Genomic DNA, 27,911 nt, shown 5'->3' with positions numbered 1-27,911 from the left:
CCTCCTTTGGGATTTCCGAGGGGAATTTGCTGCTGGCCCGGAACAGGAGCAGCAAACTCGGGGCTGGAGAGAAGAGGACACGGAAAAAGGCGAGGGGAGATCCCGGCCCCCATCATTCCCAGCGACAGCCACGGTGCTCTCCTGCTTTTTCTCCACTCTTTATTCCAACCATCCGCTTTGGTTACAGGTCTGAAAGGGTTGGGGGTGGTTTTTTTGGTAGCTGTTGTGGTAGCTTTTTTAAAATTTTCCTCTCCTGTGATCCGCCCCCGCCTGCTGTAATATTATAAAATCCTACAAGACAGAAACGAGCAGTCGATATAATAAATATCTGTTAGTCCACAAAGTTAAAGTGCTTTGAGAAGGGCTGTAAGAAGCTCTGTCCTAGACCGGGGATGGGGAACATCTCGGGGATGTAGTGCACTAGGAAGCTCTGGCCCGCTGCCCGTGGCGTCTGGACGTGGCCTCTCGGCCCCTCGGGCTCTCCTGAGTGAGCAGGAGCCGGGACAGGCATTGGAAGCACGGCCAGGGTGTCCCCTGGGTGTCCCCTGGGTGTCCTCGCCCAGGGCCGGGCCGCTCCGGGCTGGGCGAGGTTGGGACAAGGAGCGGGACCCCCCCCACACCCCCCTTGCAGGGGGAAAATCCCGATTTTCACAGTTTAGTCTCGCTCCGAGAGCTCCGAAAGCGCGGGGGAAGCGAAGCCCGGACCTGCCCCGGGCCTGCCTCGGGGGACAGGGACAGAGCCGGGGACAGGCGCAGCCCCCCCGGTGCCCTGAGATCCGCGGCCGCTTTCCCTGAGGACGCCCGGGACACGGTGGGAGCGGGCACGGCCCCGCTGCGATGCCCCTCAGCTGCCCGCAGAGGATTTGTGCGTCTCCAGCGTCTCCCCAGCGCCTCCCGCTCCGCTCCGGGCTCTGCTCCCACCTTCCCTCCCCGTCCCCACACCCCAAATCCAGTCACCTTCCGAGGCTTTCCCATGCAAATTCCCAACGCGGCGGCGCCGATTCCCGACCTCCCTCCCACACCAAAGCCGGCTGCAAACAAAAAACAACGAACCGAGCCCCCCTGAAGCCTCCGAGCCCCCCCGGAGCAGGAGGGGACTCGCCGGGGGTGTCCCAGCCGCTGCCAACCCCAACATCACCCCCCCAGAACCTCGGGAGGCAGCGGCCCCCGCGGGGATCCCGCAGTCCGGAGGCCGAGGGCCGGCTCCTCCTCCTCCTCATCTTCATCACATGCAAGGAGCGGGCACGCCCTGAGCGTCAGCGCATGCATGGCTGGCCAGCGGAGCCGCCACCGCCGCGGCCGCCGCGTGTCACACCCTCCTCCCGCGGCTCTTCCAGCGAGGCCGGCGGCGGGCAACACAAACGGTCCGAGCTCCGCGGAGCCGCGGAAACCACGGCAGCAGCGGGCAGGCCAGCGGGACGGCGTCAGTGGAAGAGCTCGGCCAGGGCCAGCGCGAGCAGCAGCTGGAGCCACGAGGCCAGCGCGGCCGGAGCGCGGCCGCGCTGCGACTGGAAGCGCTGGCGGTCCAGCAGGCGCTCCTTGACCAGCGCCTGGCGGAAGCCGTCCTCCTCGGACACGCAGACGTAGTGGCCGTAGTGCTCGCGGCGGACGCTGGGGATGAAGTGGAAGCAGTCGTGCTGCGGGTGGGAGGTGTTGCAGCTCTTGATGAGCACGTCCTCGTGGTACCAGTTGTAGGTGGCGTAGTGGGACTCGATGGAGCAGTTGAGGTAGTAGCGGGAGAAGGGCATCACCGAGATGTTCCGGAAGTCGTCTGCGGGGACAGGGGGTGAGGCTGGGGTAGCTGGGAGCAGGCGGGGTTTTAGCGGGGCCGAGGAAGCCACAGAGGCTCCTTCCGGGGGAGAACTCGAAACTTCTGCTCTGCCCTGTAATTCCTATCCCCATATCTGTGCCGGAGAGCCCCTTAATTTCAAATTCATAGCAATTCGGAGGGAGGGGTTTACATTTTCCATTTCAGGGGAGGCTCCTGCCTTCATTAGCAGATACCTGGCTTTCAAACCAAGATAGATGACCCACACAAACCCACCCAAACTCATCCAAATCCATCAAAACCAACCCAAACCCACCCAAACTCATCCAAATCCATCAAAACCAACCCAAACCCACCCAAACTCATCCAAATCCATCAAAACCAACCCAAACCCATCCAAACTCATCCAAATCCATCCAAACCCATCCAAACCCATCCAAATTCATAAAAACCAACCCAAACCCATCCAAACTTATTCAAACCCATCCAAATCCATCAAAACCAACCCAAACCCATCCAAACCCACCCAAACTCATCCAAATCCATCCAAACCCATCCAAACTCATCCAAACCTACCCAAACCCATCCAAACTCATTCAAACCTACCCAAACCCATCCAAACCTACCCAAACCCATCCAAACTCATCCAAACCCATCCAAACCCATCCAAACCTACCCAAACCCATCCAAACCCATCCAAACCCGTCCAAACCCATCCAAACCCAACCAAACTAATCCAAACCCATCCAAACCAACCCAAACCCAAACAAACCCATTCAAACCCACCCAAACCCAACCAAACCCATCCAAACCCATCCAAACTCATCCAAACCAATCCAAACCCATCCAAACTCATCCAAACCCACCCAAACCCATCCAAAGCCTGGAGAATCCAACAATTCCTTGACCAACCACAACATCTCCATGTACCTTCCTTGACGTCGCCCCTCTGGCAGCTTCCTCGCCACGAGTCCAAGTTCAGGTTCTGGAGCACGTCCCTGGGGGATGGGAATGGGGATCAGCACCAACAGAACTTCAGGGAGCAGCGGTTCAGGGATGGGAATCCCCCGTATCAGTGGGGTGAGCGGGAATCTCCCCCTCCCATCCCAATTTCGGAAGGCTGCAGATGACCAAGGTGAGACCCAGCAGCAAGGAGAGGGGTTGGGTGCCCAAAACCCCAAGGGAGTGATGGATCTGCACAGAGCACCCCAAACTTTTGGGGAGAGGGGTTGGGTGCCCAAAATTCTTCAAGGAAGGGATGGATCCATGCAGAGAACCCCAGACTCTTGGGGAGAAGGGCTGGGTGCCCAAAACCCTTCAAGGGAGTGATGGATCCACACAGAGAACCCCAAAGTTTTGGGAAAAGGGGTTTGGGTGCCCAAAATCCTTCAAGGAAGGGATGGATCCATGCAGAGAACTCCAAACTCTTGGGGACAGGGGTTAGGTGCCCAAAATCCTTTAAGGAAGGGATGGATCCACACAGAGCACCCCAAACTTTTGGAAAGAGGGGTTGGGTCCCCAAATTTCTTCAAGGAAAGGATGGATCCACTCAGAGAACCCCAAATTTCAGGTAGTGGGGTTGGGTGCCCAAAATCCTTCAAGGGAGTGATGGATCTGCGCAGAGCACCCCAAACTTTCAGGGAGTGGGGTTGGTGCCCAAAATCCTTTAAGGGAGGGATGGATCCACACAGAGAACCCCAAAGTTTTGGGAAAAGGGGTTTGGGTGCCCAAAACCCTTCAAGGGAGGGATGGATCCACGCAGAGAACCCCAAATTTCAGGTAGTGGGGTTGGGTGCCCAAAATCCTTTAAGGGAGGGATGGTTACATGCACAGCACCTCAAACTTTCAGGGAGAAGGGTTGGGTGCCCGAAACCTTTCAAGGGAGTTATGGATCTGCGCAGAGCACCCCAAACTTTTGGAAAGAGGGGTTGGGTGCCCAAAATCCTTCAGGGGAGTGATGGATCTGCACAGAGCACCCCAAACTTTTGGAAAGAGGGGTTTGGGTGCCCAAAATCCTTCAAGGGAGTTATGGATCTGCGCAGAGCACCCCAAACTTTCAGGGAGTGGGGTTGGGTGCCCAAAATCCTTTAAGGGAGTGATGGATCTACACAGAAAACCCCAAAGTTTTGGGAAAAGGGGTTTGGGTGCCCAAAACCCTTCAAGGGAGGGATGGATCCACCCACAGCACCCCAAACCTTCGGGGACAGCGCATCCACCCCAAACCCACGCACACACTCAGCCCAGGAGGGGAATGCTGGGGGTGTGGGTGCTTGTCAGGTGGGATTGGCGTGGGAATGGCCCCCACGCACCGACTGAGGGCCAGCGAGAGGCAGGAGCCGTTGGCCCAGCCGCAGTAGGGGTCCCTGGCCAGCACGCAGCTGTGGCAGTTGTTGCGGTAGGCCCCGCACATGTCCATGGGCAGCTCCAGGACGCGGCTGCCGGAGCCCACGTAGAGCACGGCCTGCGGGAGGAGAGCACAGGAACGGTCATTCCGTGTCCCAGGAAAGGTCAGGAAGGAGCTGGAGCTGCTGGAAGGAGGCCAAGGAGATGCTGGAAGGGTGCAGCCCCTCTGCAGCCAGGCTGGGAGAGCTGGGGATGAGAAGGCTCCAGGGAAAGCTCAGAGCCCCTGCCAGGGCCTGGAGGGACTCCAGGAGAGCTGGAGAGAGAATTTGGAGTGACAGGACACAGGGAGTGACTTCCCACTGGCAGAGGGTAGGGATGGATGGGATAGTGGGAAGGAATTGTTCCCTGTGAGGGTGGGGAGGGGCCGAGATGGAATTCCCAGAGCAGCTGTGGCTGCCCCTGGATCCCTGGAAGTGCCCAAGGCCAGGGTGGGCACTGGGACTTGGAGCACCCTGGGACAGTGGAAGGTGTCCTCACCATAGGGTGGGGCTGGATGATCATTGAAGGCCAGAGGGTGATCATTAAAGTGATCATTAAAGGTCCCTTCCAACCCAAATAATTCCATGATTTCACTCCCAGAGCCCGGGGCTGGCACTGACCCATCCATGCCTGACCCACCCCGTTCTCCCGCCCCCCGAGCAGGGACCCACCCTGGCGTGGTCCAGGATCATGGCCTGGATGGGATCCTTGTTGGGGAACACCTGGATCTCCACGATGTTCTGCACCCCGTCTGGCAGCTCCACCACCTTGTGGATGGACCCCTTGTCTGGGGAGAGAGAGGGGACAGCCCTGGTGAGGCACCCTGAGAGGGGGTGACGGAGCCAGGAGGTGCCTGCCTGGATCTGCCAGGAAGGCAGGAGCAGCACCCCGGGGGAACGGGGCTGGGAATCCTCGTGCTTCCCCTTCCCAAAGGGATCCCTCCTCCCCTCAGCCAGTGGGGGGGGGAAGCCCAGCTCGTGCAGGACCCCGCAGGTGACTCTGTGTCCATCCCATGGCCCTTCCCGTTGGATCAGGCTGCCAGGGGAACCCTGCAGGGCATTGGCTGCGTTTAGAGCCAGGATTCTGGAAATTCTCCATTGCTCTGTCTCTCTCTATTTCAACTCTATTGTTCTGTTTCTCTATTTCTCTGTTTCTCTCTAACTCTGTTTCTCTGTTCCTGTATTTCTCTGTTTCTCTCTGTTTCTCTGTTTCTGTATTTCTCTGTTTTGCTCTATTTATTGCTCAGTTTCTCGATTTCTTTCTCTGTTTCTCTCTAAATCTGTTTCTCAATCTCTCTCTAACTCTCTTGCTCTGTTTCCCTATTTCTCTCCATTTCTCTATTTCTCTCTAGCTGTAAAATCCCAAATCCATCACTCTTGGCCCCAGTCCGACCCCAGCCACCCACCGAGAGCTGGCTGCACTTTCTCCAGCACGAAACCAGGAATTTAAATCCCTGCAGGTCCCTCCACGAAATCCAGGGAACACATCCCACGGATGGGAGGGACGAGGGCAGCTCGGGAAGCACCAAAAAACGACGGAGCTGCTCCTTGGGGAAGGATTTCTGCCCCCCCAGCACGAACCCCCCTCCCCGGGGAGGGCCGTGCCCCCCTCCCCCGTGCCTGGGATGCTGCCCGGAGCGCGGCGGTGCCCACCCAGCCAACCTGGCAGCGTTCGGCTCTTCCCGAAATTTGGCAGCTCGCTGCTGCCTGACGAACATATGGCAGGCTGGGAAGGCAGCCCTGGCGGCGGGGAATGTCCCCTCGATGTGTCCCCGCACCTGTGGCCAGGTAGAGGACGTTGTAGCGCTGCCCGTCGCCCGCGGCCACCTCGTGCACGCCGATTTTCTGGTAGCGGTGCTTGTTGTGGAACAGGGGGCTCCTGGAAGGGGACAGCGGCTCCACCCGCTCCTCCACCTCGGGGTGGCTGTCGGCGATCTTGAAGGTCTCGCTCGGCGTGTGCTGCCCGGAGGGGACGCACTGCGGGCAGAGGGGACAGAAGGGGACAAAAGGCACCAGAGTCAGAGGCGGGCGGGGCGCTGAGGACGGCGGGGGAAGGGGACAGCTCTGCCCAGAGCTTATTGTCACTGTGCCCGTGCCAGGTGCCCTCTGAGGTCCTCTCTCCCCGTGCTCTCCATGAAGGGATCGGACCGTTTCCAGCCTCCCTCCATTCCCCGGGCTCAGCTCGTCCCGCAGCGCCTCCCTCGCTCCGTGTCCCCTTCCCGGGGTCCCCCGGGCCTCCCGCGGGCGGCTCCTGCCCCTCCCTCACCTGGCCAGGTTTGACCTCCGGGGTGGGGCCGTTGTAGCCTTTGAGCCGCGATGTCCTGAACACGTTGTCGATGTCCCCGAAGGAGTAGACACAGACGGCAGAGCTTCCCCTGAGGGGACAAGGACAGGGTCAGGGGGGACACCGGGCTGTGCCCATCGCCGTGCCTGCTCCAGATGTTCTCCAGAGGGAAAAGAGGGGCTGGAAGGGAGGATTTGGGCCAGGGCCCCTCACCAGGTGTTGGTGAAGAGCCCGTAGACCTTGGAGCGCCGCCAGTCGCCCGCGGGGACGAAGAAGACGTCCTGCAGCCAGTTGAAGTTGCCCTTGGTGACGGGGTCCACGCAAATCAGGGTGGCCTTGAGGAACGTGGTCCACTTGGAGGCTGAGAGGGAGCTGGTTCCTCCCCTGTCCTCCTGGGGGACAGGGACAGTGGGAGGGAGTCAGGGTTTGGGGGAGAACACCCCAAAATGCCCGTCCTGATGGGGAACAGCAGGATGCTGCCACAATCCCGCTCCTGCCATCCCGGCGAGACGGAGCGGGGAATTCTCTCCCCTACGAGGCCGAAGGACGTGGCTGTGCCCCACTCAGAGGGGCCAAAGCAAGCCTGGGCAAGCCCAGGGGAGCTGGCACGTCCCCTGTCCCCCCCAGAGCTGCCCTGGCTGCCACCCCACCCTGTCCCCGAGGTACCTTACACAGCTGGGCCACCCGCGAGATGTTCCGGGGCGCCTCGGGGCTCTTGTCCGGGTTGTCCTCGCGGAAGAAGTAATAAATCTTGTCCTGGTGAGGCTCCTCGTGCCTCAGCGTGGTGGCCTTGACAAACTGAGGGTCTGGGGAGGGAAGGGACAGAACTTGGACCTGATTTCATCAAGGGAGCCACCGGTGGGGACAGGGCAGGGAGTGGGACATGGCTGTGGCCCAGGGAAGGACAGATCCAAGCCCAGGCTGCCCCTGCTGATCCTTGGAAAGGCTGAGCTGGAACCGAGACTAGACTGAGCTCAAGAATAAAGCAGGGATTTATTAAAAGGATTTCCTCAATGGAGCCACCTTGGGCAGCACAAGAGCCCAGCCAGGGCTGCATCCAAGAGGAAACAAAATGGTCACAAAATGGAAAACTGGTCATGAGGTGCCTCACTTTTATGAGTTCTGCTCAATTTACATATTGGAGTTAATTGTCCAATTCCAGCTTTAGATTATGAAATCCCATCCTGCTTGTTTTTCTCTCTCCAGCCCGCGTTGTTTGTGCTCTTGGGGCTGAGATCTGGATCCTCTGTCCTTGGTCCCCAGCTGGAGCAGGAATTGTTTTGTCTCCCTGCTCTGTGAACAGAGCTCACCATCCCCTAACAGGAACCCCAGACCCACCCACTGAAGCAGCACAGAATGTGAACATATAAAAGCTGAAGCTGAGGCATCAGTGCCACCTCCCCAGTGCCTCCTGCCTGACTGCACAGACTCATTCCCTGCAGGGAACGACTCCCCGGAGCCTGGGGAAGCCTTGGCAGCCACAGAAACCCAAGTCCCTCCCGGCTCTAGAAGGAAGGAAGGATCCCTCAGGAGGAGCAACCCGTGCTGTTTGTTGGGAAAACCCCATAACACCCTTCCTATTAACGCTCCCCTGCCATGATGGGCATCCCTGGGTCCCTCCGAGCATCCTGAGCTGCTGTTTCCATGGCAGGGAATCTCCAGGGATCAGAGCCCTGCTGTTCCCACGCCAGGAAATGTCCCAGGATCAGCCTCGCAGGTCTGGTTTGGTTTCCTCCTCCCTGTTTTATCATTTTAATTCCGTTTTTTATCCCAATAATCCCCCATTTCCCCGCCCGGGAAGCCACCACAGCAGCCACCACAAGCCCAGGGAAGCAGAGCAGGGTCCTTTCCCCGTGTCCCCTCCCTGTCCCTGTCCCTGTCCCTGCCCCAGGTTTGACCCTGGCTGGGGTTTGCCCACACTGGAAGTTGCCCAACGCTGCGGGGCAGCTGCCGGGCATTTTGCACAACCCAGTTTCCTTCCTCCCTCGCCAGCCTCGTTTCCCCATGCCCCGAGGACGGGGAAGTCACTTTTGTGCTGGTTTGGGACAGGGCTCAGGGGGAGCAGACAGCTGGCTCCCTCCTGGCTGGCACTGAGGGCACCCGATCAGTTGGGCTAAGCTTAGGGGGCACTGGGGCACTACAGCTGCACCACAAGCTGGAGTTTCTGTACACAGGATGGTGGGGAGCAACATGTAACTGTGGAGCTCCCTCAGCACAAAATTCCATTGCCAAAGAACTGAGAACTTCCAGTTCTTGAGGTTCGGAAGGTGCTTTAAGAAGGTCAGGGGCCCAATGGCGTTAATTGGTGATGGGATTGGTCTCATTGGTGGCTTTACACCAATAATCGTCACCATTGGGTATTGGCCATTCCTTGGCTGGCACTGGCACACCAAACAGGTCACAAAGGGTTTGTTTGGGCTCAAATTGGTGTCTGAGCCTGCTGACTTGGCTAAAGCAACCCAAACTTTTGTTTTCGGTGGATCTGCAGGTGTATCTGCACTGCAAGAGCAAGCAAAGCAAAACTAACGAGTTCTGCTTAATCCGACACCAATCAGCCCCCACGAGAAGCTCTGGAGCTTCTCCTGCCCCCTGCCAGCTGTGGGGGGGCAGAGTCCAGCGGGGATCCCCCCCAGTGGGAATGTCCCCGCAGTGGGAATGTCCCCCACTCACTCTGCATCACGGTGTCACTGGTGTAGAGCTCTCCCCCGCCCCTCACGCGGCGGAATCGAGGGATCTTCCCGTTCTGCTGGCTCTTCTTGATGGTGGAGTAGATGTCCTGGCCTGTGGGACAGCAGGGAGCGGGGAGGGGATGAGGAGGAGTGAAAGCAGCCAGGACTTCCCGGGCATCGCAGGGATGGTGGGTACGGAGCAGGAATGCCAGTCCTGACACGCAGTCCTTGAAGGGTGGCAGGGAGAGATTCTTGGAAGGATCCTCACCTGTGCCCACACCAGGCCTGGAGCAGTGGGATCACTGCAGGCCCTCCATCCAAGGTCTCTCCTGACCCAAAGCATTCCTGATTCAGATCCTTCCTTCCAAGGTCCCTCCTGACCCAAAGCATTTCTGATTCAGGTCCTTCCTTCCAAGGTCCCTCCTGACCCAAAGCATTCCTGATTCAGATCCTTCCTTCCAAGGTCCCTCCTGACCCAAAGCATTCCTGATTCAGATCCTTCTTTCCGAGGTCTCTCCTGACCCAAAGCATTCCTGATTCAGATCCTTCTTTCCGAGGTCTCTCCTGACCCAAAGCATTCCTGATTTCCTGATTCAGGTCCTTCCTTCCAAGGTCTCTCCTGACCCAAAGCATTCCTGATTCCCAACGTTCCTCCCACGCCCTGGTGGAATCTCCAACCTCTGTCCCAAAGGGATGTGCATTTCCATGGGGACAAAATGAGGAGAGCCAAGGGGACAAAGCCCTCAGGGGGCTCCTGTTTGTCCCAGGGAGGTTTTGAGCACAACAAAACCTGTGGAAAACAGGAAAATGGGAAAACAGCCCACTTACCATCGACAACGACGAGGGTGTTGGAGTCAGGGGTGAAGGGAGCGATCCCTCTCCCATCCCAGGGCGGGCTCTCCCTCCTCTGCGTCTGGGGAAGGACAGAAAGGGATCCTGAGTGGGGTCAGGCCGGGTTTTCCCTGCCCGGGATGGGGGAAGGATCCGTACCACATTCCAGCAGGTGGGAGCGCAGGCGCCGGTCCCGCACACCAAGAGCCCGTCCCCGTACTGCTCCACCAGGGTCAGGTAATTCCGGCTGTCCTCCTGCCGGGGGAAAGGAGCCTGCCAATGGCACAGAGCCCCCGGCACCACACGGATTCCCTGGTCCTTCCTGGGTTTTCCCGGATCTCCTCATCCCGGGGGAGCTCACGAGGAGCACGCGCAGCTCCTTCAGCCCAAATCCTCCAGCCCTCCCCATCCCGCTGTTCCCTATTCAACCCAAATCCTTCCCATCCCATTATTCCCTCCTTCAACCCAAATCCTCCCCATCCCGCTGTTCCCTCTTCAACCCAAATCCTCCCCATCCCATTATTCCCTCCTTCAACCCAAATCCTTCCCATCCCGCTGTTCCCTCTTCAATCCAAATCCTCCCCATCCCATTATTCCTTCAACCCAAATCTTCCCATCCCATTATTCCTTCAACCCACATCCTCCCCATCCCATTATTCCCTCCTTCAACCCAAATCCTCCCCATCCCATTATTCCTTCAACCCACATCCTCCCCATCCCGCTGTTCCCTCTTCAACCCAAATCCTCCCCATCCCATTATTCCTTCAACCCAAATCCTCCCCATCCCGCCGTTCCCTCTTCAACCCAAATCCTCCCCATCCCATTATTCCTTCAACCCAAATCCTCCCTATCCCACTGTTCCCCCACGGGTGGGACCTACCAAATTCCCAGAGGACACACACTGGCCTTCATTTCTCACCGGGAACTCTTCCTAGGATAAAAGAGAGGGAAACGTTTCCATTCCTGCTCTCCCAACACCACCAGGCACGGGCTCAGCGTGCCACAAGGTCACCAAACTCCACGAGATGTCCTTGTCCCCCACCCCGGGGGACTGAAATCCCTCGGGAAGGCCGGGCTGGATGCCAGTGATGAAATCTGAGCATCGCTGCTCTCAATTCAGAAAGGATTCCTGGCTGGAAACATCCAGGAGGGATCCAGAAAGGAACCCTGGCTTTAAATATCCAGGATGGATCCAGAAAGGATCCCTGATTGAAAAAATCCAGGATGGATCCAGAAAGGATCCCTGATTGAAAAAATCCAGGATGGATCCAGAAAGGATCCCAGGTTGGAAGCATCCAAGATGGATCCAGAAAGGATCCCCATGAACCATCCAGGATGCATCAAGAAAGGATCCCAGGCTGAAAATACCCCGGAGGGATCCAGAAACAATCTCCTGGAAACAGCCAGGATGGATCCAGAAAGGATCCAGGACAGGAAACATCCTCCCCGCAGGGTATCGAGGACATCAGAGGGATCCCACCTGGGGAAGAACCCCACCATGATGAATGCAGGAGATTTAATCCTGATCCTAACCCTAACCCTATTCCCAGTCCTAAACCTAATCCAAACTGTAACTTGAGTATTAAACCTAACACTAATCGTAAGCCTAAGCCTAAAACCAATCCTAGACAGAGCCTTTGCCCTAACCCAAAACATAAACCGAACCCAACCAGGAGAGATCCCACTGAGGGAAGAACCTCCCCATGGACAAGAGGGGAAATTTAAACCTAACCTAAACCCTGACCTTAACCCTAACGCTAACACTGACCCTGATCCTAACCCAAACCGTGACCCCAACCCTAACTATAAACCTAACCCTAACCCTAACCCTAACCCTAACCCTAAACCAAACCCTGACCCTAACACTAACACTAACCCCGATCCTAACCCAAACCTTGACCCCAACCCTAACCCTAACCCTAAACCTAAACCAAACCCTAACCCTAACCCTAACCCTAACCCTAACCCTAACCCTAAACCTAAACCAAACCCTGACCCTAACACTAACACTAACCCCAATCCTAATCCTAACCTTGACCCCAACCCTAACCTTAACCCTAACCCTAACCCTAACCCTAACCCAAACCCTGACCTTAACCCTAACGCTGGCCCTGATCCTAACCCAAACCTTGACCCCAACCCTAACTATAAACCTAACCCTAACCCTAACCCTAACCCTAAACCTAAACCAAACCCTGACCCTAACACTAACACTAACCCCGATCCTAACCCTAACCTTGACCCCAACCCTAACCCTAACCCTAAATCTAACCCAAACCCTGGCCCTAACCCTAACGCTAACCCCGATCCTAACCCAAACCTTGACCCCAACCCCAACCCCAACACTAACCCTAACCCTAAACCTAAACCAAACCCTGACCCTAACACTAACACTAACCCCGATCCTAACCCAAACCTTGACCTCAGCCCTAACCCTGACCCTAACCCTAACCCAAACCCCAACCCTAACCCTAACCCAAACCCTGACCCTAACACTAACCCCGATCCTAACCCAAACCTTGACCTCAGCCCTAACCCTGACCCCAGCCCTAACCCAAACCCTAACCCTGATCCTAACCCAAACCTTGACCCCAACCCTAACCTTAAACCTAACCCATTCTTTCCCGCTGGGATTTTGCTTCCTGGCAGGATGGAGCTGGCTGGGCAGAGTCCAGGCTCATCCAGGCCTGGAATGTGGGCCGGGAGATGGATCCCAGAGACTTTTTGTGGGGTTTTGATGCCGAACCCGTTAGCGGCGCCTCCTCACCGTGTAGTTCTCGCGCGTTGCAAAGTCGTAGTAGTAGAGCCTCCCCTCGCCCCCGACGTAGATGGAGGAGGTGTTTTCCTGGTGGAAGAACACCGGGAACCTCTCCCTCCGCGGGAACACATATTCCTTGGCACCTGGGAAGGGCACACATCTCAGGGAGCCGCTCTGGGGGCACCCGCGGATCCCCTCCCTTCCCGCGCCCTTGGAGCACCGAGGAAAACCGGGACGCGGGGCTGGGGCCCTCGGGAGGGCGGGGAAAGGGGACAGGCGGCGCCCCATTGTCCCCTGGGCCCCCGGGGATGGGAGAGCAGGGGAATTGCTGCGGGAATTGCTGCCATCCACCGCAGAGCCCTGGCTCTGAGCGCTGCTTCCCAGATTCCCAGTGCCTCCTGCATCCCGGCTGAGGGATCAGGGACCCTCTGCCACCCTGGCAACCGATCCAGGCAGTGCCAGGGAGATTCGGATCTGTCCCAGAGCCAGGAGGGGGGGACAGGGTGTGGATCCCAGGAGGATGGACAGGGTTTGGATCCCAGGGGGATCGACAGGGTTTGGATCCCAGGAGGATGAACAGGGTTTTGATCCCAGAGCCAGGAGGATGGACAGGGTTTGGATCTCAGGAGGATGGACAGGGTGTGGATCCCAGGAGGATGGACAGGGTGTGGATCCCAGGAGGATGGACAGGGTTTGGATCTCAGGAGGATGGACAGGGTGTGGATCCCAGGAGGATGGACAGGGTGTGGATCCCAGGGCAGGAGGGATGGACATGGCTTGGATCCCAGGACAGGAGGGATGGACAGGGTTTTGATCCCAGGACAGAAGGGGTGGACAGGGTTTTGATCCCAGGGGGATCGACAGGGTTTGGATCTCAGGAGGGATGGACAGGGTGTGGATCCCAGGAGGATGGAGAGGGTGTGGATCTCAGGAGGGATGGACAGGGTGTGGATCTCAGGAGGATGGACAGGGTTTTGATCCCAGGAGGATGGACAGGGTTTTGATCCCAGAACCAGGAGGGATGGACAGGGTTTGGATCCCAGAAGGGACAGATAGGGTGTGGATCCGAGGAGGATGGACAGGGTGTGGATCTCAGGAGGATGGACAAGGTGTGGATCCCAGGAGGATGGACAGGGTGTGGATCCCAGGAAGATGGACAGGGTTTGGATCTCAGGAGGATGGACAGGGTGTGGATCTCAGGAGGATGGACAGGGTGTGGATCCCAGGGCAAGAGGGATGGACAGGGTTTTGATCCCAGGGGGATCGACAGGGTTTGGATCCCAGGAGGATGGACACGGTGTGGATCTCAGGAGGATGGACAGGGTGTGGATCCCAGGAGGATGGACAGGGTGTGGATCTCAGGAGCGATGGACAGCGTGTGGATCCCAGGGCAGAGCCCAGGTCTGCCAGCAGAAAGGCTCACCCGAAACCACCACCCCCAGGCTCCGTGTCCCAGACAGGAACAAAAAGTGTCAGCCAGCCCTCAGACGTCCCAGCTGGCAGCAGACCCGCCCGTCTGCCCCTCTGCCCTTCTTCTTTCACATCCCGGCTTCTCCAGCCCCCTTCCCTACAAACGCTCTCCGTTCCGGCTGCGTGCCCAGCTGGGCCGGGCGAGGCTGGCCGTGCTCCCCCGCTGGGACCCCAAAATGCCGAGGTGTGCACGGGGATCGCTCCGGGGATCAGGGCTGCCCTCTGCCCGGCACTCCGAGCTCGCCATTCCAGCTTTTCCCTTTCCCAAAGGCCGGGAGCGCCGCTGGAGCTGGCAGCCGGCACCGCCGGGCAATTAATTAGCGGCGCGTGGCTCTTAATTGCCAGGGCTGGCACTTGGCACTGCCCAGCCCCGCGCTCCGTCTGCCCCGCCCAGCAAGAGGCACCTCGGAGGTCACCGGGGAGCTGAATTCCCGCTGGGTTTGTGGGGTTATTCCCATCCCCCGCGGGTCCCTCATCCCTTAAAACAGGCAGAGTTTTCCCAGCAGGGCTTGGGGAAGCTGCTAGAACCGCCCAGGTCCGATTTGGGGACACAACGAGGGGACAGCTCCCTGTGGCCCTCCCCTGCCTGCCCCTGTGGCCTGTGCCCAAAGGCTCCGAGAAACCATGGAGCCCGAGCTGGAGAAGCTGGCACAGGATCTTCCAGGCTGATTCTGCAGCCCAGCCTGCCCAGGAGAGGCAGAATCCCCTTCACACCCTCTCCCTTCCCAAAAACCCCACTGAAAGTGCCGTGACCCCATCACCGACACGCCTCGAGCCGGCCTGCCCAGACCTCACCAAGCTTGGCTGGGTTTGGAACCCCAGCCCCTAAATCTCTGCTAACCCGGGCAAATCTCCCAAGTTGTGAGCTTGAGCTCCCAAGCTCGGCTCCTCCTCCTCTCCCACACTTCTCTCCTGCTGCCCTGGGGCTCCTTTGGGGCCTCTTCCTGAGTTCCCCGAGCCCTGCCGAGCCGCGAGCCGCAAACAAAGCAGCCCTGAACAATCATTTGGCCGGCGCCGAGGTGGTTGTTTATCCTGCAGCTCCCCGGGGACCGCCGTGAATCAGAGCCGAGAGAGGAAACAGCTCTGCCAGCCTCCAGCGAGCCCGCGCTGGGCTCGGAGCTGGCAACGGAGCCCCCGAGCGCTTCCAGGAGCGGCTGCTGGGGTCCCTGTGCCTCTTCGAGCTGCTCCTAAGCCCTGCAAAGCTGGTCCTGAGTCCTGCTCTGCCTGCAGCAGCTCGGGTTAGGGAAGGGGGTTGGATCCTGGCGGGATGGGGGAGCAGCCCTGCGCCCCAAGCTGCGGGTCTGGGGTTTGAACAGCGTCAGGAGGTGAGGATGAGGAGGCAGAGGGCATCTCAGCACCATTAAATCATGGAATTGTTGGGAGTAGAAGAGACCCTAAAGCTCATCCCGTTCCACTCTGCGCCAAGGTCAAGGCCACCTTCCACTGTGCCAGGGAGCTCCAAGCCCCGTCCAGCCTGGCCTTGGACACTGCCAGGGACGGGTCCGTGTCCCATTGTGTCCCCAAAGAATGGGACATCTCTGCTGGCAAACCCAAAGCTGCTTTTGACACTGGAAATAAAGGCCCGTGCCCTTGGAAGGCTTGGCCCTGCTGTCACCCCCGCTCCCAAATCCATGCCCGGAGCTCCAGGGGACACAGGGCTCATTCCCGGAGCCTGGCTGACCCCTCCGAGCCCCTGTGCCCGGCGTTTGCCGCCAGCCCCGCGGCTGGGGCGGGATCAATGGCACCGCTGTCCCTGGAAATGTCCCCGCTCCGGGGCCCGAATGGGAGAAAGGGCGGCTTTGTGCTCGGCAGAGCTCCGCGCCAGAGGGGAGGGAGCGGGGACATCAGATCAGGGACAGAGGCACCTCGGAAGGACGGCTGGGGGGAGGGGAGGGAGCAGCGACATCAAATCAGGGACATCAAATCAGGGACAGAGGCACCCGGGGCATCCCGGAGGATGCCTGGTGGGGGAGGGAAGGGAGCAGGGACATTAGATCAGGGACAGAGGCACGCGGGACATCTGGGAAGGACGCTTGGGTGGGGGGGGAAGGGAGCAGGGACATCAGAGCAGGGACAGAAGCACCCGGGACATCCCCGAGCATCCCGGAGCATCCCCGAGCATCCCGGGACATCCCTGAGCATCCCGGGACATCCCCGAGCATCCCGGAGCCGGCTGTTGCCACCCCCGGAGCAGAGGGGCAGCGTGGGCTGCAGCCTCTCCCGGCAAACCCCATCTCGCGGCCCGGCTGGGGCTGAGTCAGCGCCGCCTTCCCTCTCTCCTCTCCTCCCCTGGCTCCCGCATTCCCGGCTGGCAGCGCCTCCCGCAGCCCAGACGCTCCTGAGTCACCGGCTCGCACCGCTCCCGGCTCCGGAAAAAGGGAATTTGTGGGATTAAGCCCTTTTCTGACTTCTTCTGATTGCGATTTATAACACCTGTATTGCCTCACCCTTTACATGACATTGAAAATAGAATAAAAGGTTTTAAAACGCCTCTCAGTTGCCCCATCTCTCAGTCAGGAAAGGACTTGGTCCAACAGGAATTCTGTGGGAATGCTGTGCTGGGGCGGCGCAGGGTGGAGGGGATGGTCCCAAAGGGTTAAAATCAGGATCTGAAGTAAAGCATTTATCTGAAATATTTATCTGAAATAAATGGAAGTGGAAGCGGGATGGGGGCAGAACCTGCTGGGCTTTGGGAGCTGCGGTGGACACGAGGCAGATCCTTCATTTTCTGCCCATAAATTCCTTCAAAGTGGGAATAACCTTGGAATGGGAGGTGGGAGAGCAGGGTAGGGAGTCTGCCTGCTCCTCAAAATTGTCCACTCCCTGGAATTCCCACTCCCAGGAACTGCCCGCCCCTGGAGTTGCCCACCCCTGTGATTGCCTGTCCTTGGAATTCCCTGTCCCTGGAATTGCCCACCTCTGGGCTTGCCCTCTCTCAGAATTGCCCTCTCCCTAAAACTGTCCACTCCTGGAATTGCCTGTCCCTGGGATTGCCCTTTCCCTGGAAATCCCTGTCCCTGGAATTGCCCTCTCCTGGAATTGCCCCCTCTTGGAATTCCCTGTCCCTGGAATTGCCCCTTCCGTGGAATTTCACTCTCCTGGAATTGCCCTTTCCCTGGAATCACCCACTCCTGGAACTGCCCTCCCCTGGAACTGCCCGCTCCCACACGGCCTCTTGGCTGAGCGGTGCCACCCCGAGCTCTCCTGTTGCTGTCGCAGGACGGGGACACGCGGCCGAGCCGCCGGCACGCAGCGAGCCGGGATTGGCACGGGGAAAACCGGGATTGGCACGGGCGCGGTGCCGAGCGCTGGCAGCGCAGCGGAGCAGCCCCGGGAAGTGTCGCTGTGACGCGTGGCAGCGCTGTCACTCGCGGTGGCCCCGATGGCACTGCCACCTGCTCCGCTGCCCGCGCAGCCTCCGAACATTCCCCAGCCTGGGCTCCTTTCCCCATCGCCGTGACACATTCCCACCTCGATGACAGCGCGTCCGGCTGGGATCGGTGCTGGAGGCAGCAGGAAACGCTGACTGAAGGGCCGGGAATGTGGGAGTGTCCCCGGATGTCACCTGTGCCCTCATCCCGGCTCTGAGTCAGGGCGAGCACTCCGGGCTCTCCACATCGATCCCGCTGCTGGGATAGCAACCGGGAGCCGTCTGGATGCGGTGACACCTGTCCCTGTCCCACTCCCGATGTGGTGACACCCGTCCCTGTCCCACTGCTGGTCTGGATGTGGTGACACCAGTCCCTGTCCCACTCCCGATGTGGTGACACCTGTCCCTGTCCCACTGCTGGTCTGGATGTGGTGACACCAGTCCCTGTCCCACTCCTGATGTGGTGACACCTGTCCCTGTCCCACTGCTGGTCTGGATGTGGTGACACCAGTCCCTGTCCCACTCCCGATGTGGTGACACCTGTCCCTGTCCCACTCCCGATGTGGTGACACCCGTCCCTGTCCCACTCCCGCTTCCCACAGGATGTGTGACGAGCAGCCCAGGTCCCCTTTTCCCGGGAATGTGATTCAGGGCCACTCCCTGAGTCACTCAGGACTCCATCCCAGCTCCGAAACTCCGCAGTGCAGCTGGAGTTTCGTCATTCCCTCAGGCTCAGCCGGACCAGGAGGACAATCCCTGGATTTCCCACCGTCTCCCAGGGGGACAGGGACACCGCACAGCGCTGCCAGGGTCCCCTCTGTCCCCAGAGCAGGGCTGGATTCACCACACCGCTGCCTCCCTCCTCCCCGGGCTCCAGCAGGATGCCAGCAAGAAGCCAAGCTGCATTTTCTCTCTCTTTCCTTTTTTTTTTTTTTTTTTTTTGACGATCTATAAATTCCCAAATTGAGGCATTTCAGGAAGAGGAAGTATGTCTCCAAGGAGCTGCTGTGCTAAGTTTTCCTTCCAGCGTGACTTTGCTCAAAGGGAACAGAGTGACACGAGGGAACAGTGTGACACTGGGGCGGGCACAGCGGGGACAGGAGTGTCCCGTTCCCATGGGATGGACGCCTCAGGCAGCCTGGTGGGACAGAAGTGTCCCGTTCCCATGGGATGGATGCCTCAGGCAGCCTGGTGGGACAGAAGTGTCCCGTTCCCATGGGATGGATGCCTCAGGCAGCCTTGGCAGGCTCCTGGGACAGAGCCTGCAGCAATGGGGTTTTTTATAGGAACAGTCTGACTGTAAATGAGGCATTTCTGGAGCAGCGTTTTGGGCAGGTTTGCTCCGACCTGCCACGGAAGAATTGAAAGATTGTGGCTGTGAGGTCCCAGCCCGCTGCCACCACCATCCCACACCTCGTGAGAAGTGACACATTTCACATTTTCTGGACGGGTTTCCGAGAAGGAGGCAAAAGGAGAAACACCAGAGGCAAGAAATGCGTGGAGGCCACTTCCTCTCTGCTGTCCCCTCCTGTCCCCGGCCTCTGCTGGGGCTGCACCCCAGGAGCAGGGTCCTGTTCCCCCAGAGTCCCCAGGGACACCTCTCTGGAGAAGGAGAGCCTGGAAGGAAGGGCCGGGGGATCACCCCAGAGCAGCCCCGTCGTGTTTCGTGTCGTCCCGTGCCCCACCCTGAGTCATTTCTCAAAGGAAGCAAAAGCAGCAGAGCAGAAGTGACAGTGACACCTCCAGGTTTCTGTCCCATCCCCCAGGAGCTTCCTCTGGGTCCAAATCCCACCCTGGCCCCATTTTCGCTCCCTACACATTCCCCTCTCCTGTTCAGTTGCTCCGACTGGAGCGTGGCCACCTGGCACTGCTTTCCTGCTCTCCCCTGTCCCTGAAAGGAGCAGGGACCCCCAGAAACTCCTGGGGAAACCAGACAGAAAGCTTCTGGCCGAAGTGAGCCATTCCCTGCTTCTGGTGTCCGGGGAACGCGCAGCTCCCTGCCACGGCTTTGTGTCCGTCCCACGCCGAGGCTGGAACGTGGATCAGCGAGTCCTGGTGACATTCCCGGTGTTCCAAAGCCTCTCCCGTGCCCCTGGGGCAGGGAAGGGCATGGGCCAGGTCCGCAGCGATGCCTGGGCCGGGCCTTCCCTAACGCATCGCAGGAAGGAGCAGTTAAAAGGTTTTCCAAAGTGCTTTCCCATCAACCCGGGCTGGGTAAAAGCCCTGACGGGAATTTTGCCGTTCCCTCCATCCTGCAGGAAAGGCTGCGGTTCCCAAAAGCAGGGACTGGGGATGTGGGCTGCTTTCCTTCCCATTTTCCAGCTGGCACCTGAGGGAAGCTCCAGCTGCTCACTCAGAACCAGCACAGGCGGGGGGACGGGGGGAGAGGAACTAGGGGGGCATACAGCCCTAAAACCCCACGAAGGGGCCCAGGAGCTGGCGGAAAACCCCAAAAGAAGAGGTGTGAAAGCAGCCTGAGCCATCTCACACCTCTGTCTCACCCTGAGATCCCAGCAAGGCGCGGCCCCGGGGCTCATGCGGAGTTTCTCATCCCCCCTCGAGCGGCCCCGGGGCTCATTTGGAGTTTCTCATCCCCCCACCCCTCCCCGAGCCGCTTTGGAGATGAGCAGCGATTCACTGCCCGCCAACAGAGCTCCGTGTTCTCTCTTTCTCTCATCTTATCTGATCCCTGCCTCCCCAGCCCTTCCGAGCGAAGAGCACAGCCTTGTGCGACCACCAACATCCTCACCCAGCGGGGTTTTCCACCCCGAGCTGGGGATTCCTCCATCCCGCTTTTCCCCGGCTCCCTCCCCTCTGTCCCCGCGCTCCCGGGATGCCCGCCGTGCCCCGAGGAGCTCGTTGCTTTTCCCGAGCCGGGCAGACAATGGAGCCCGCATCAGCAGGGATAATCCATCCCACAAAAGCCGGCGATCCCGATGCCCGGCAGGGCCACGCTGCAGAGCGCTCTCGGAGCACACAAATGCGCTTTTTCAGAGCCACGCTCCCGAAAGGAAATATCCTGGCGCGTCAACCATTCCCGAGCTATTTCTGGGAGCGCCTTGGGGGGGAAAAACCCTTTTGCTTTGGGAACTGAGCTGCCGGGCTTGGGATTTGGGATCCCAAAAGCTCTTCTGAGAGCTGTGCTGCTGATATCCCTGCTCCGAGTTGGAATTGATCCCAAACACCCACTCAGCCGGCAACAAAAGGGACCCCCAACCTGCACCCCGCGGGGAACAAGCCCCGGATTCAAAGCCGGGGCTCTGCTCGCCCCACGCTCCAGGAACGCTGGAATTCTCTTTATTAAACGTCAAATCCCTGGCTGGCGGGCTCGGCAGCAATTCCATGAATACTAACACGGCCCCACTCTCGCTCCCCCCATAATTATGCAGCACTGGAGCTGCAAGGCGAGGCCGGAGCCTTTGATTCCGTGGATTTGTGCCATCCGGCAGGTCCGGCCTTCCTGGCTGCACCCCACAGCTGCTCGGATTTAAATTTAGAGCCAGGTTTTGCCACTTTCCAAAGGCTCTGTTCTGCAGTGGCTGGTCCCAGGCTGTGATGATGGAATTTTATCCAACAATGGCACAAGCACTGCTGGATGTTGTGTCAACGCAACAAAGGACGGATTCGGCGGATCTGGGGAGCCCCTCCCAGCCCAGGAAAGTCAAATCCAGGCATCGATTTCCCAGGAAAGGCCTTCCAGGGGGTAAAAGCTGCTCCAGCAGCAGAACAACCCCGCTCCATCGACTTCCCTATCCCAGCTGCCTGCAGTGGGATTGGGAAGGATCACAATGGGATTAGGAATGGCCCAACCATGCCCTTCTCAGTGGGATTGGGAAAGACCTCACCGTGCCCTTCCCAGTGGGATTGGGAAGGATCCCAGTGAGATTGGGAATGGCCCCCCATGCCCATCCCAGTGGGATCAGGAATGGCCCTGCCATGCCCTTCCCAGAAGCACTGGGAAGGATTCCAATGGGATTGGGAATGGCCCTGCCATGCCTTTCCCAGAGGGATTGGGAATGACCTCACCATTCCTTTCCCAGTGGGATCTGGAAGGATCCCAGTGAGATCAGGAATGGCCCTGCCATGCCTTTTCCAGTGGGATTGGGAATGACCTCACCATTCCCTTCCAAGTAGGATCTGGAAGGATCCCAGTGAGATCAGGAATGGCCCTGCCATGCCTTTCCCAGAGGGACTGGGAATGACCTCACCATTCCTTTCCCAGTGGGATCTGGAAGGATCCCAGTGAGATCAGGAATGGCCCTGCCATGCCCTTCCCGGTGGGATCAGGAAGGATCCCAATGGGATTGGGAATGGCCCTGCCATGCCTTTCCCAGAGGGATCGGGGATGGCCCCACCGTGCCCTTCTCGGTGGGATCAGGAATGGCCCCTCCGTGCCCTTCTCGGTGGGATCAGGAATGGCCCCACCGTGCCCTTCTCGGCGGGATCAGGAATGGCCCCTCCGTGCCCTTCTCGGTGGGATCAGGAATGGCCCCACCGTGCCCTTGCAGCCCCCTCCTGCTGCTGGAGGTTTCCCACACCTGCCGCAAGCTCCAGGTGGGTGCCAGCCCCGGGCCATTCTGGGTTTGTGCCAGGGAATGGCACGGAGCCCTCCCCAGCACCCCCTGTGTGCCCGCTGACCCAGGATTCCCGTTCCCCTCACGTCCAGCCCTGGCTGCAGCTCCGCATTCCCCAGACTTGGGAAGCCCCGGGGGCAGGAATGTGAAACCAGACTTCCCAAAACTCCGAGATCCCAGCACAGCCGTGGCTCGAGGGCAGGTGCCTGGCTGGGACAGCCACGAATTCCTCAAGGAAACTCCCGCGGTGCCCTCTCCGTCCCACCCTCCAGACGGGAATATTTGCTCCCGGTGGATAACGAGACATGGAATCATCGCTGCCCTGACCCAGCGAGCCAGGCCGGGGAGGGGACAGGTGACAGACGCAGAGGTGGCATTAAGGGATTTATCACCCAAACCCCACACCTAAATTACGGCTCCACATGCCGTTCCTGTGTGTGCGCCACACGGGTGGGGCTGGGGCTGGCAGGAAAAGGGTGCCCAGCAGGAGGAAGCAGCCCTATTTTTGGAGCAGCTGGGAATAGCCACGGAGGTGGCTGGAACCCATTTCTCCTCCCCGCTCACCTCCCAGCCCTTTTTCTGGATGTGAGATTTTCCCTAAAAAGCACCTTGGACTTAGATTTATTCCGTGCTCAAGCTTAGAGTTAGTTTGTACTCAAGCACTCGGATCTAAATTTAGTCTGTCCCATTTAAGGCACCGAGCCCGACTGCATCACCCACAGAACACCTTCCCGGGCCGGTTTTCAGCAGTTCTGTCCCCAGATTGGCTGGTGCAGGGCTGGGAGCTTGGTCAGGAATTGGCATCTGGATCCTTTTTCCAGCCACAACTTCCATCAGTCGTGCCCTGCCTGTTGTTTTTGTGTCGTGCTCTTGCAACAGGAGGTGCCTGTGATTCACTCCATTTGTTTGGTTTGCTTTTCTTCTTTTTCAATCTGCGCACAGCAAAACATATTTCTTTTTTCTCTTTCTCTTTTTTTCTTTCCCAACCAACATTTTCAGCTCCCAGCATCCCCCAGCCCTGTGAAAAAGGAGAAAATAGCACTGCTGGGAAAGCGAGCAGCTTTCTCCTGGAAATGGTGATGCTCCGAGAGCTTGGTGGGAAAGTGTCCTACAAAGATGTTTCACACCATGGGACCACAAAAAAACCCCAGAGATGCTGTCACTGAGGAGAAAAAGCTGCTGCTGGCACCAGAAATTCCTCTCTTGCCTCAACAGGAGGAGATGAAGACCTTAAGGATCATCTCATCCCATGCCCTGCCATGGGCAGGGACACCTTCCACTCCAAGCCCCGGTGTCCAACCTGGCCTTGGGCACTGCCAGGGATCCAGGGGCAGCCACAGCTGCCCTGGGAATTCCATCCCAGCCAGGAATGCCTTCCCAATATCCCATCCATCCCTGCCCTCTGGCAGTGGGAGCCATTCCCTGTGTCCTGTCCCTCCAGCCCCGATCCCAAGCCCCTCTGCAGCTCTTTCCGGAAGGTTCCGGGGGGACCCAGCCCCGCTGTGCCAGGGCACGGAGAGCTCCCCGCCAGCCCCGCTGACACAGCTCTCCCAGGCAAGGAGGCAGCCAAGCCTAGCAAAGCCCAGGAGCTGTTCCGGGCAGCCCAGGCGGATTCCCAGAATTGCCAATCCAAGCGCCCGCTGTACCCTGGAGCTGGAGCCAGCTCACCCCGCCGGGGCAGCCAAGGGTCAAGTGTATAATCCTGCCTTCCCCCGGGGACTCCCTTATCTCTGCTCCCTGCGGCTTCCAGCTCACCTGCTAATGAGCTGGGAATAATTAAACAGCCGGAGCCCAGCCCACCCCGCGGTGGGATGAGAGTTTTCCTCGGATCTCTGCACGTGTGGCTGAGCAGGGACGAATTCCTGAGCGTGGCAGCAGCTCCAGCCCAGCCTGCGCTGCAAAGGCCGCGGGCTGCAGCAGCCCGAGCCCGCCCCAGGCTCCGTGCCACGCTCAGCGTTTTGCGATGCTCGGTGACTTTCCGGTCAGGAGACAGCCGGGCTGGCCTGTCCCCTCCGCTGTCACCCTCCCCCGGCCCTGGGACACGCGGAGAGCTCCGTGAGGGATGCGGCTGCACCTTTCGCAAAGCACAGCCCGGCCGGGCAGGGGAAAATCCAGGGAAGCAGGGGAGGATGGGGAGGGAAGGGATGATGGGAACACTCCGCGAGCTCAGCCCGCAGGAACTCGGAGCCCTCCGCAGGACACGGGGGAGGGCAGCAGCCGGGGACACGCCCGGGACAGCCACCAAAGAGAACGGGGCAAAGGCCCTGCCAGCAAAAATGACTCGAGCAGTGATGTGGGGCTGATCTTTGCTCCGGGCTCCACGAGAGGATGGAATCCCGCAGAGCCAGGAGTGGCCGGCAGTGACCACTTGCCCACGGCGACCTGGAGCTGGCCACCTGCGTGGGCTGCAGGGGCCACGGAGCTCCAAAGTGGTGGGAATTGTTAATGCAGGAGCTCCGAGCAGCAGGGCAGGCCCGCGGTGTTCCTTTGTCTGCAGGTGTGAGCTCAGGGTTGTGAGCTCGTCCTGGGTACGTTTTGTCCCAGTTCCCCCCCGTCCCCTCAGCTATTTCTTACTGGGACTGGGGGCAAAAGCAGCGGGAGCTGCAGAGAGGGCAGGGTCTGGCGGACACAGGGAGGCTCCGGGTGTTACCAAGCCGGTGGAATTTGAGCCTTTCGGTGTCAGTCTCCCCGGGCACGGTGCTGGTGAGGGGAGCGAGGCCGAGGGATGGAAAAGCAGCTGCAGCTTTGCCCGATTTCCTGCGCTGCAGGCAGGGAGGGATGGCTCCTGCGGAGAGCCCGGCTCTGCCCAGCCCCAGCAATCCGCACCCTCGCCCTCCTCAGGGCTGGGGCACGTGGAGGTGCCTTTGCATCACCTGCTGCCTGTGCGGGGCCGTGGCGTGGAAGAAATTTAATTAGGGGAGAGCTGCCAGCTCCCGCAGAGCGCAGGGCCAGCCCTGCACCACTGCAAAGGCAGCAGCGGGCCCGGAACGCTGCTCCCCACCCCCAGGAACGGGGGGCCGAGCTGGAAAGCAGCGCTGCGAGCTGAAAAGCAGCCCTGTAAGCTGAAAATCAACGCTCCGAGCTGGAAATCAGCCCTGCGGCTCCATCCCCCCCGCACGGCTGGCGAGGGCCGGGCTGGGAGCGGGCTGCAGCTGCGGCAGCCACGTGCTGAGCCCGGAACGCTGAACATGCTGAGCTTTCGGTGGCCCGGGCCACGGGGAAGTTCAGGGGGCTCCGCGGCCACAGCAGCCCCCAGCCCGTTCCCTCCCCCTCCTCCTCCTCGCTCACCCACTGCCCTACTTCGGGACCCTACTTCGGGAGGGTAGAGGTGACACCAAGGAGATGTGAAATAGGACACGGCTCGTTCCCATCCCTCCCTGATTGCAGTCCCGCTTAGCCCGGGACCATGCCAAGCTCTCCGAAATAATTACAGGCACAGACAAGTGCAGAAAGGAGCTGAGTGGGTGAATGTCCTGATTGGTTTCGGTGACAGGTGCTAGCAGCCTTCAGTGCCACCCAGACACGGGTGAGGGACGAGCGACAGCATTGTGCAGGGACACAGGCGGGGATCGGCCACTCCATCCCTCCCTGTCCCTCGATTTCCAAACGCCCCTGCTGCAGGGAGCCGGGGGAACGTCCCCGGAGCAGCAGCTCCCGTCCCCTTTTCCCGCAGCCCCACCGCCGGTGACGCCATAGCGGAGCAGCCTCCCCTGCCCTGAGTGCCGGTACCTCTCCCCTTTGTGCGACAAGGTGACAGCAGAGGCCACCCCCGAGCCGCGCACACGGCCACCACCCCCCTCGCCGCTCTGCCAGCCCGGGGAAGGGCACGCAAATGCCAGCGGAGGAGAACAGATGGCACGGAACGAAGCGGGGGAAATGGGCGTTCTCGGAAGTTGCCAGGGAATGGGGAGCAACAGAGGAGCCCTTGTGCTGCAGAGCCCGCCCGGCAAAGCCAACGGGGTCTTTGTTCCAGCCAGCCTGGAGGGGATTCATCCCAAAACTCGGGATGAAACCAGCGCCGACACACCAGGCTCGGAGCCTTGAAAACATTTCTTTGTTCGGGTTCGCCCAGATCCAATCCGGTTACAAAGTCCTTACGTGCCGTTTGTAAATTTTTTCCCCGAGACCAGCGGTCCTCGGCAAATATTTACTCCCCAAACTCGTCTGCAGCGAGCAGGGCGAGTTCAAGCAGATAAATAAGTGCATTAACTACGTAAATATACACTTCTCCTTTCTGGAGAGCTGCAAGTTAGGAAATGTGTCGGAGCTTTTTGACAGCCTTTAATATACCCAGCAGATAAGGGGGGAAAAGCGCTTTTCGACAGCCTTTAATGTCCTCAGCTCATAGGAAAATGCTTTTAAAACGTTAAAAGAAAAAAAAAAAAAAAAGAAAAATAAGAAAGAACGGTCTAAAAATCCAATTAAAAGCCAGCAGCCTCAGCCCAGAGGCGTTTAACGAGAGCCAAAAGCCTCCCCGAGGACACAAAAGAAATAAAAATAGCCCGAGTGCTCAAAGGACGAGCCCCAGGTAGGAAGAAGCCGGCGCGGGGAGCAGCCGCATCCCGAGGGCGCAGCCCGGCACTCACCTTGGGGAGCCGCGATGATCCTGGGGTTCACCTTGGGGCGCCCCGCTGCCCACGTGCCCAGCTGGCCGAGCCACAGGGCCACCAGGAGGGCAACAGGCGACTTCCTCCTGCCCATTCCTAGTCCGGGAGCGAGCCGGGATCGGCAGCCGGGCGGGCTGACAGCTGCATCTCCCCGCGTACAAAAGGCTGCGAGCACCGGGCCGCAGCCAATGGCGCGGGGAGGGCGGGCCCTGGAAAGATGGAGTAAAACACCCCCACGTACCTGAGCTCCGGCACAGCTTTTTGCCGGGGGTTTTGGGGGTCTTTTTTTGGGGGGTTTCCTCCTTCCCCTCGGTGAGGGGAAGGCGCGGAGGTCGGTGGCTTTGTCCCCCCGCGGGTGCTGGGAAAAGCCGCAGCTGGGCCGAGGTTTGCGAAGAACTTCCCGCGGGGGCTGGGGAGGGGAAATAAAGGTTGGGACGAGTGAGATGGCAACGGAAATAGGGCCGAGAATAGGGGCAGAGAGGCGGTGGTGCGACACGGGGCTGTGCCCTGAGCCAGCTGTGCGGTGGCACGAGCGGCACAGCTGGATGGGGGGCGGCACAGCTGGATCCAGGAGGAGCGGGATGCAGCAGGGAAGGGCCACTCCTAGGGACACCCAAGTGTCACCACGGGCTCCCCGCGCTGTCACACCCCCTCTCCCGAGCACACGTGGCAGGGAACGACATCCCCGAGTGGATGTCACGCTCTGGGAGCCGGCAGGAAGGTGAGCCCTACCCGAGCATCCCGAATCTTTGTGACGCGGCTGCTCGCCCAGAGGACACCCCGCGGGTGGCACGGTCACCTTTTTGTCGCGAAGGTCCCCCCCGGGGAGGCCCAGGAGCCTTTGTGGCTCTGGTTAACGTGAGGAGCGGGGCATTCCGCGCACGGAGAGCGAGCCGGGACGTGACCGGAATGGGAGAAGCCCACCGGGAATGAGCCGCAGCTGCGCCCTTAAAAGCGGCGATTGAAGCTCAGCCCCGGCCCCGCTCCGCTCCTGAGGGACGAGCAGGGGCAGGGCAAGCGGGGCACGCTGAAAGAAGCAAAAATAAATTAATGAGCCGGCTAATGGTGGATTTGAAGGAGCCACAGGGATTTCCCGGCGCTTCTTTGTGTGTGTGTGGGTTCATCTTTCTTTGGCCACGCAGCTGCCGGGGTAATTACGGGGCTAATTACAGGGGGAAGACGCACGCTCGCTTCTGGCC

General features: G+C 59.5%; 1 protein-coding gene across 1 annotated transcript; it reads right to left on the bottom strand.

Moving 5' to 3' along the window:
* Positions 1-144: 144 nt before the first annotated feature.
* SEMA7A (semaphorin 7A (John Milton Hagen blood group)) lies at positions 145-27,337 on the bottom strand. The gene is made up of 14 exons (XM_053988781.1): positions 26,692-27,337; positions 12,701-12,834; positions 10,814-10,864; positions 10,093-10,188; positions 9,931-10,015; positions 9,104-9,214; positions 7,100-7,239; positions 6,647-6,825; positions 6,416-6,524; positions 5,928-6,126; positions 4,822-4,937; positions 4,078-4,229; positions 2,699-2,766; positions 145-1,771 (listed from the first exon to the last, which is right to left on the bottom strand). Exons 1-14 carry the CDS (start codon positions 26,804-26,806, stop codon positions 1,425-1,427), a joined length of 1,902 nt encoding a protein of 633 aa, XP_053844756.1. The 5' UTR covers positions 26,807-27,337; the 3' UTR covers positions 145-1,424.
* Between the last annotated feature and the right edge of the window lie 574 nt (positions 27,338-27,911).

The sequence above is a fragment of the Vidua macroura genome, chromosome 12, assembly GCF_024509145.1.
Source record: "Vidua macroura isolate BioBank_ID:100142 chromosome 12, ASM2450914v1, whole genome shotgun sequence".
Classification (NCBI taxonomy): domain Eukaryota; kingdom Metazoa; phylum Chordata; class Aves; order Passeriformes; family Viduidae; genus Vidua; species Vidua macroura.
This window is presented reverse-complemented; position numbering and strand designations above follow the sequence as displayed.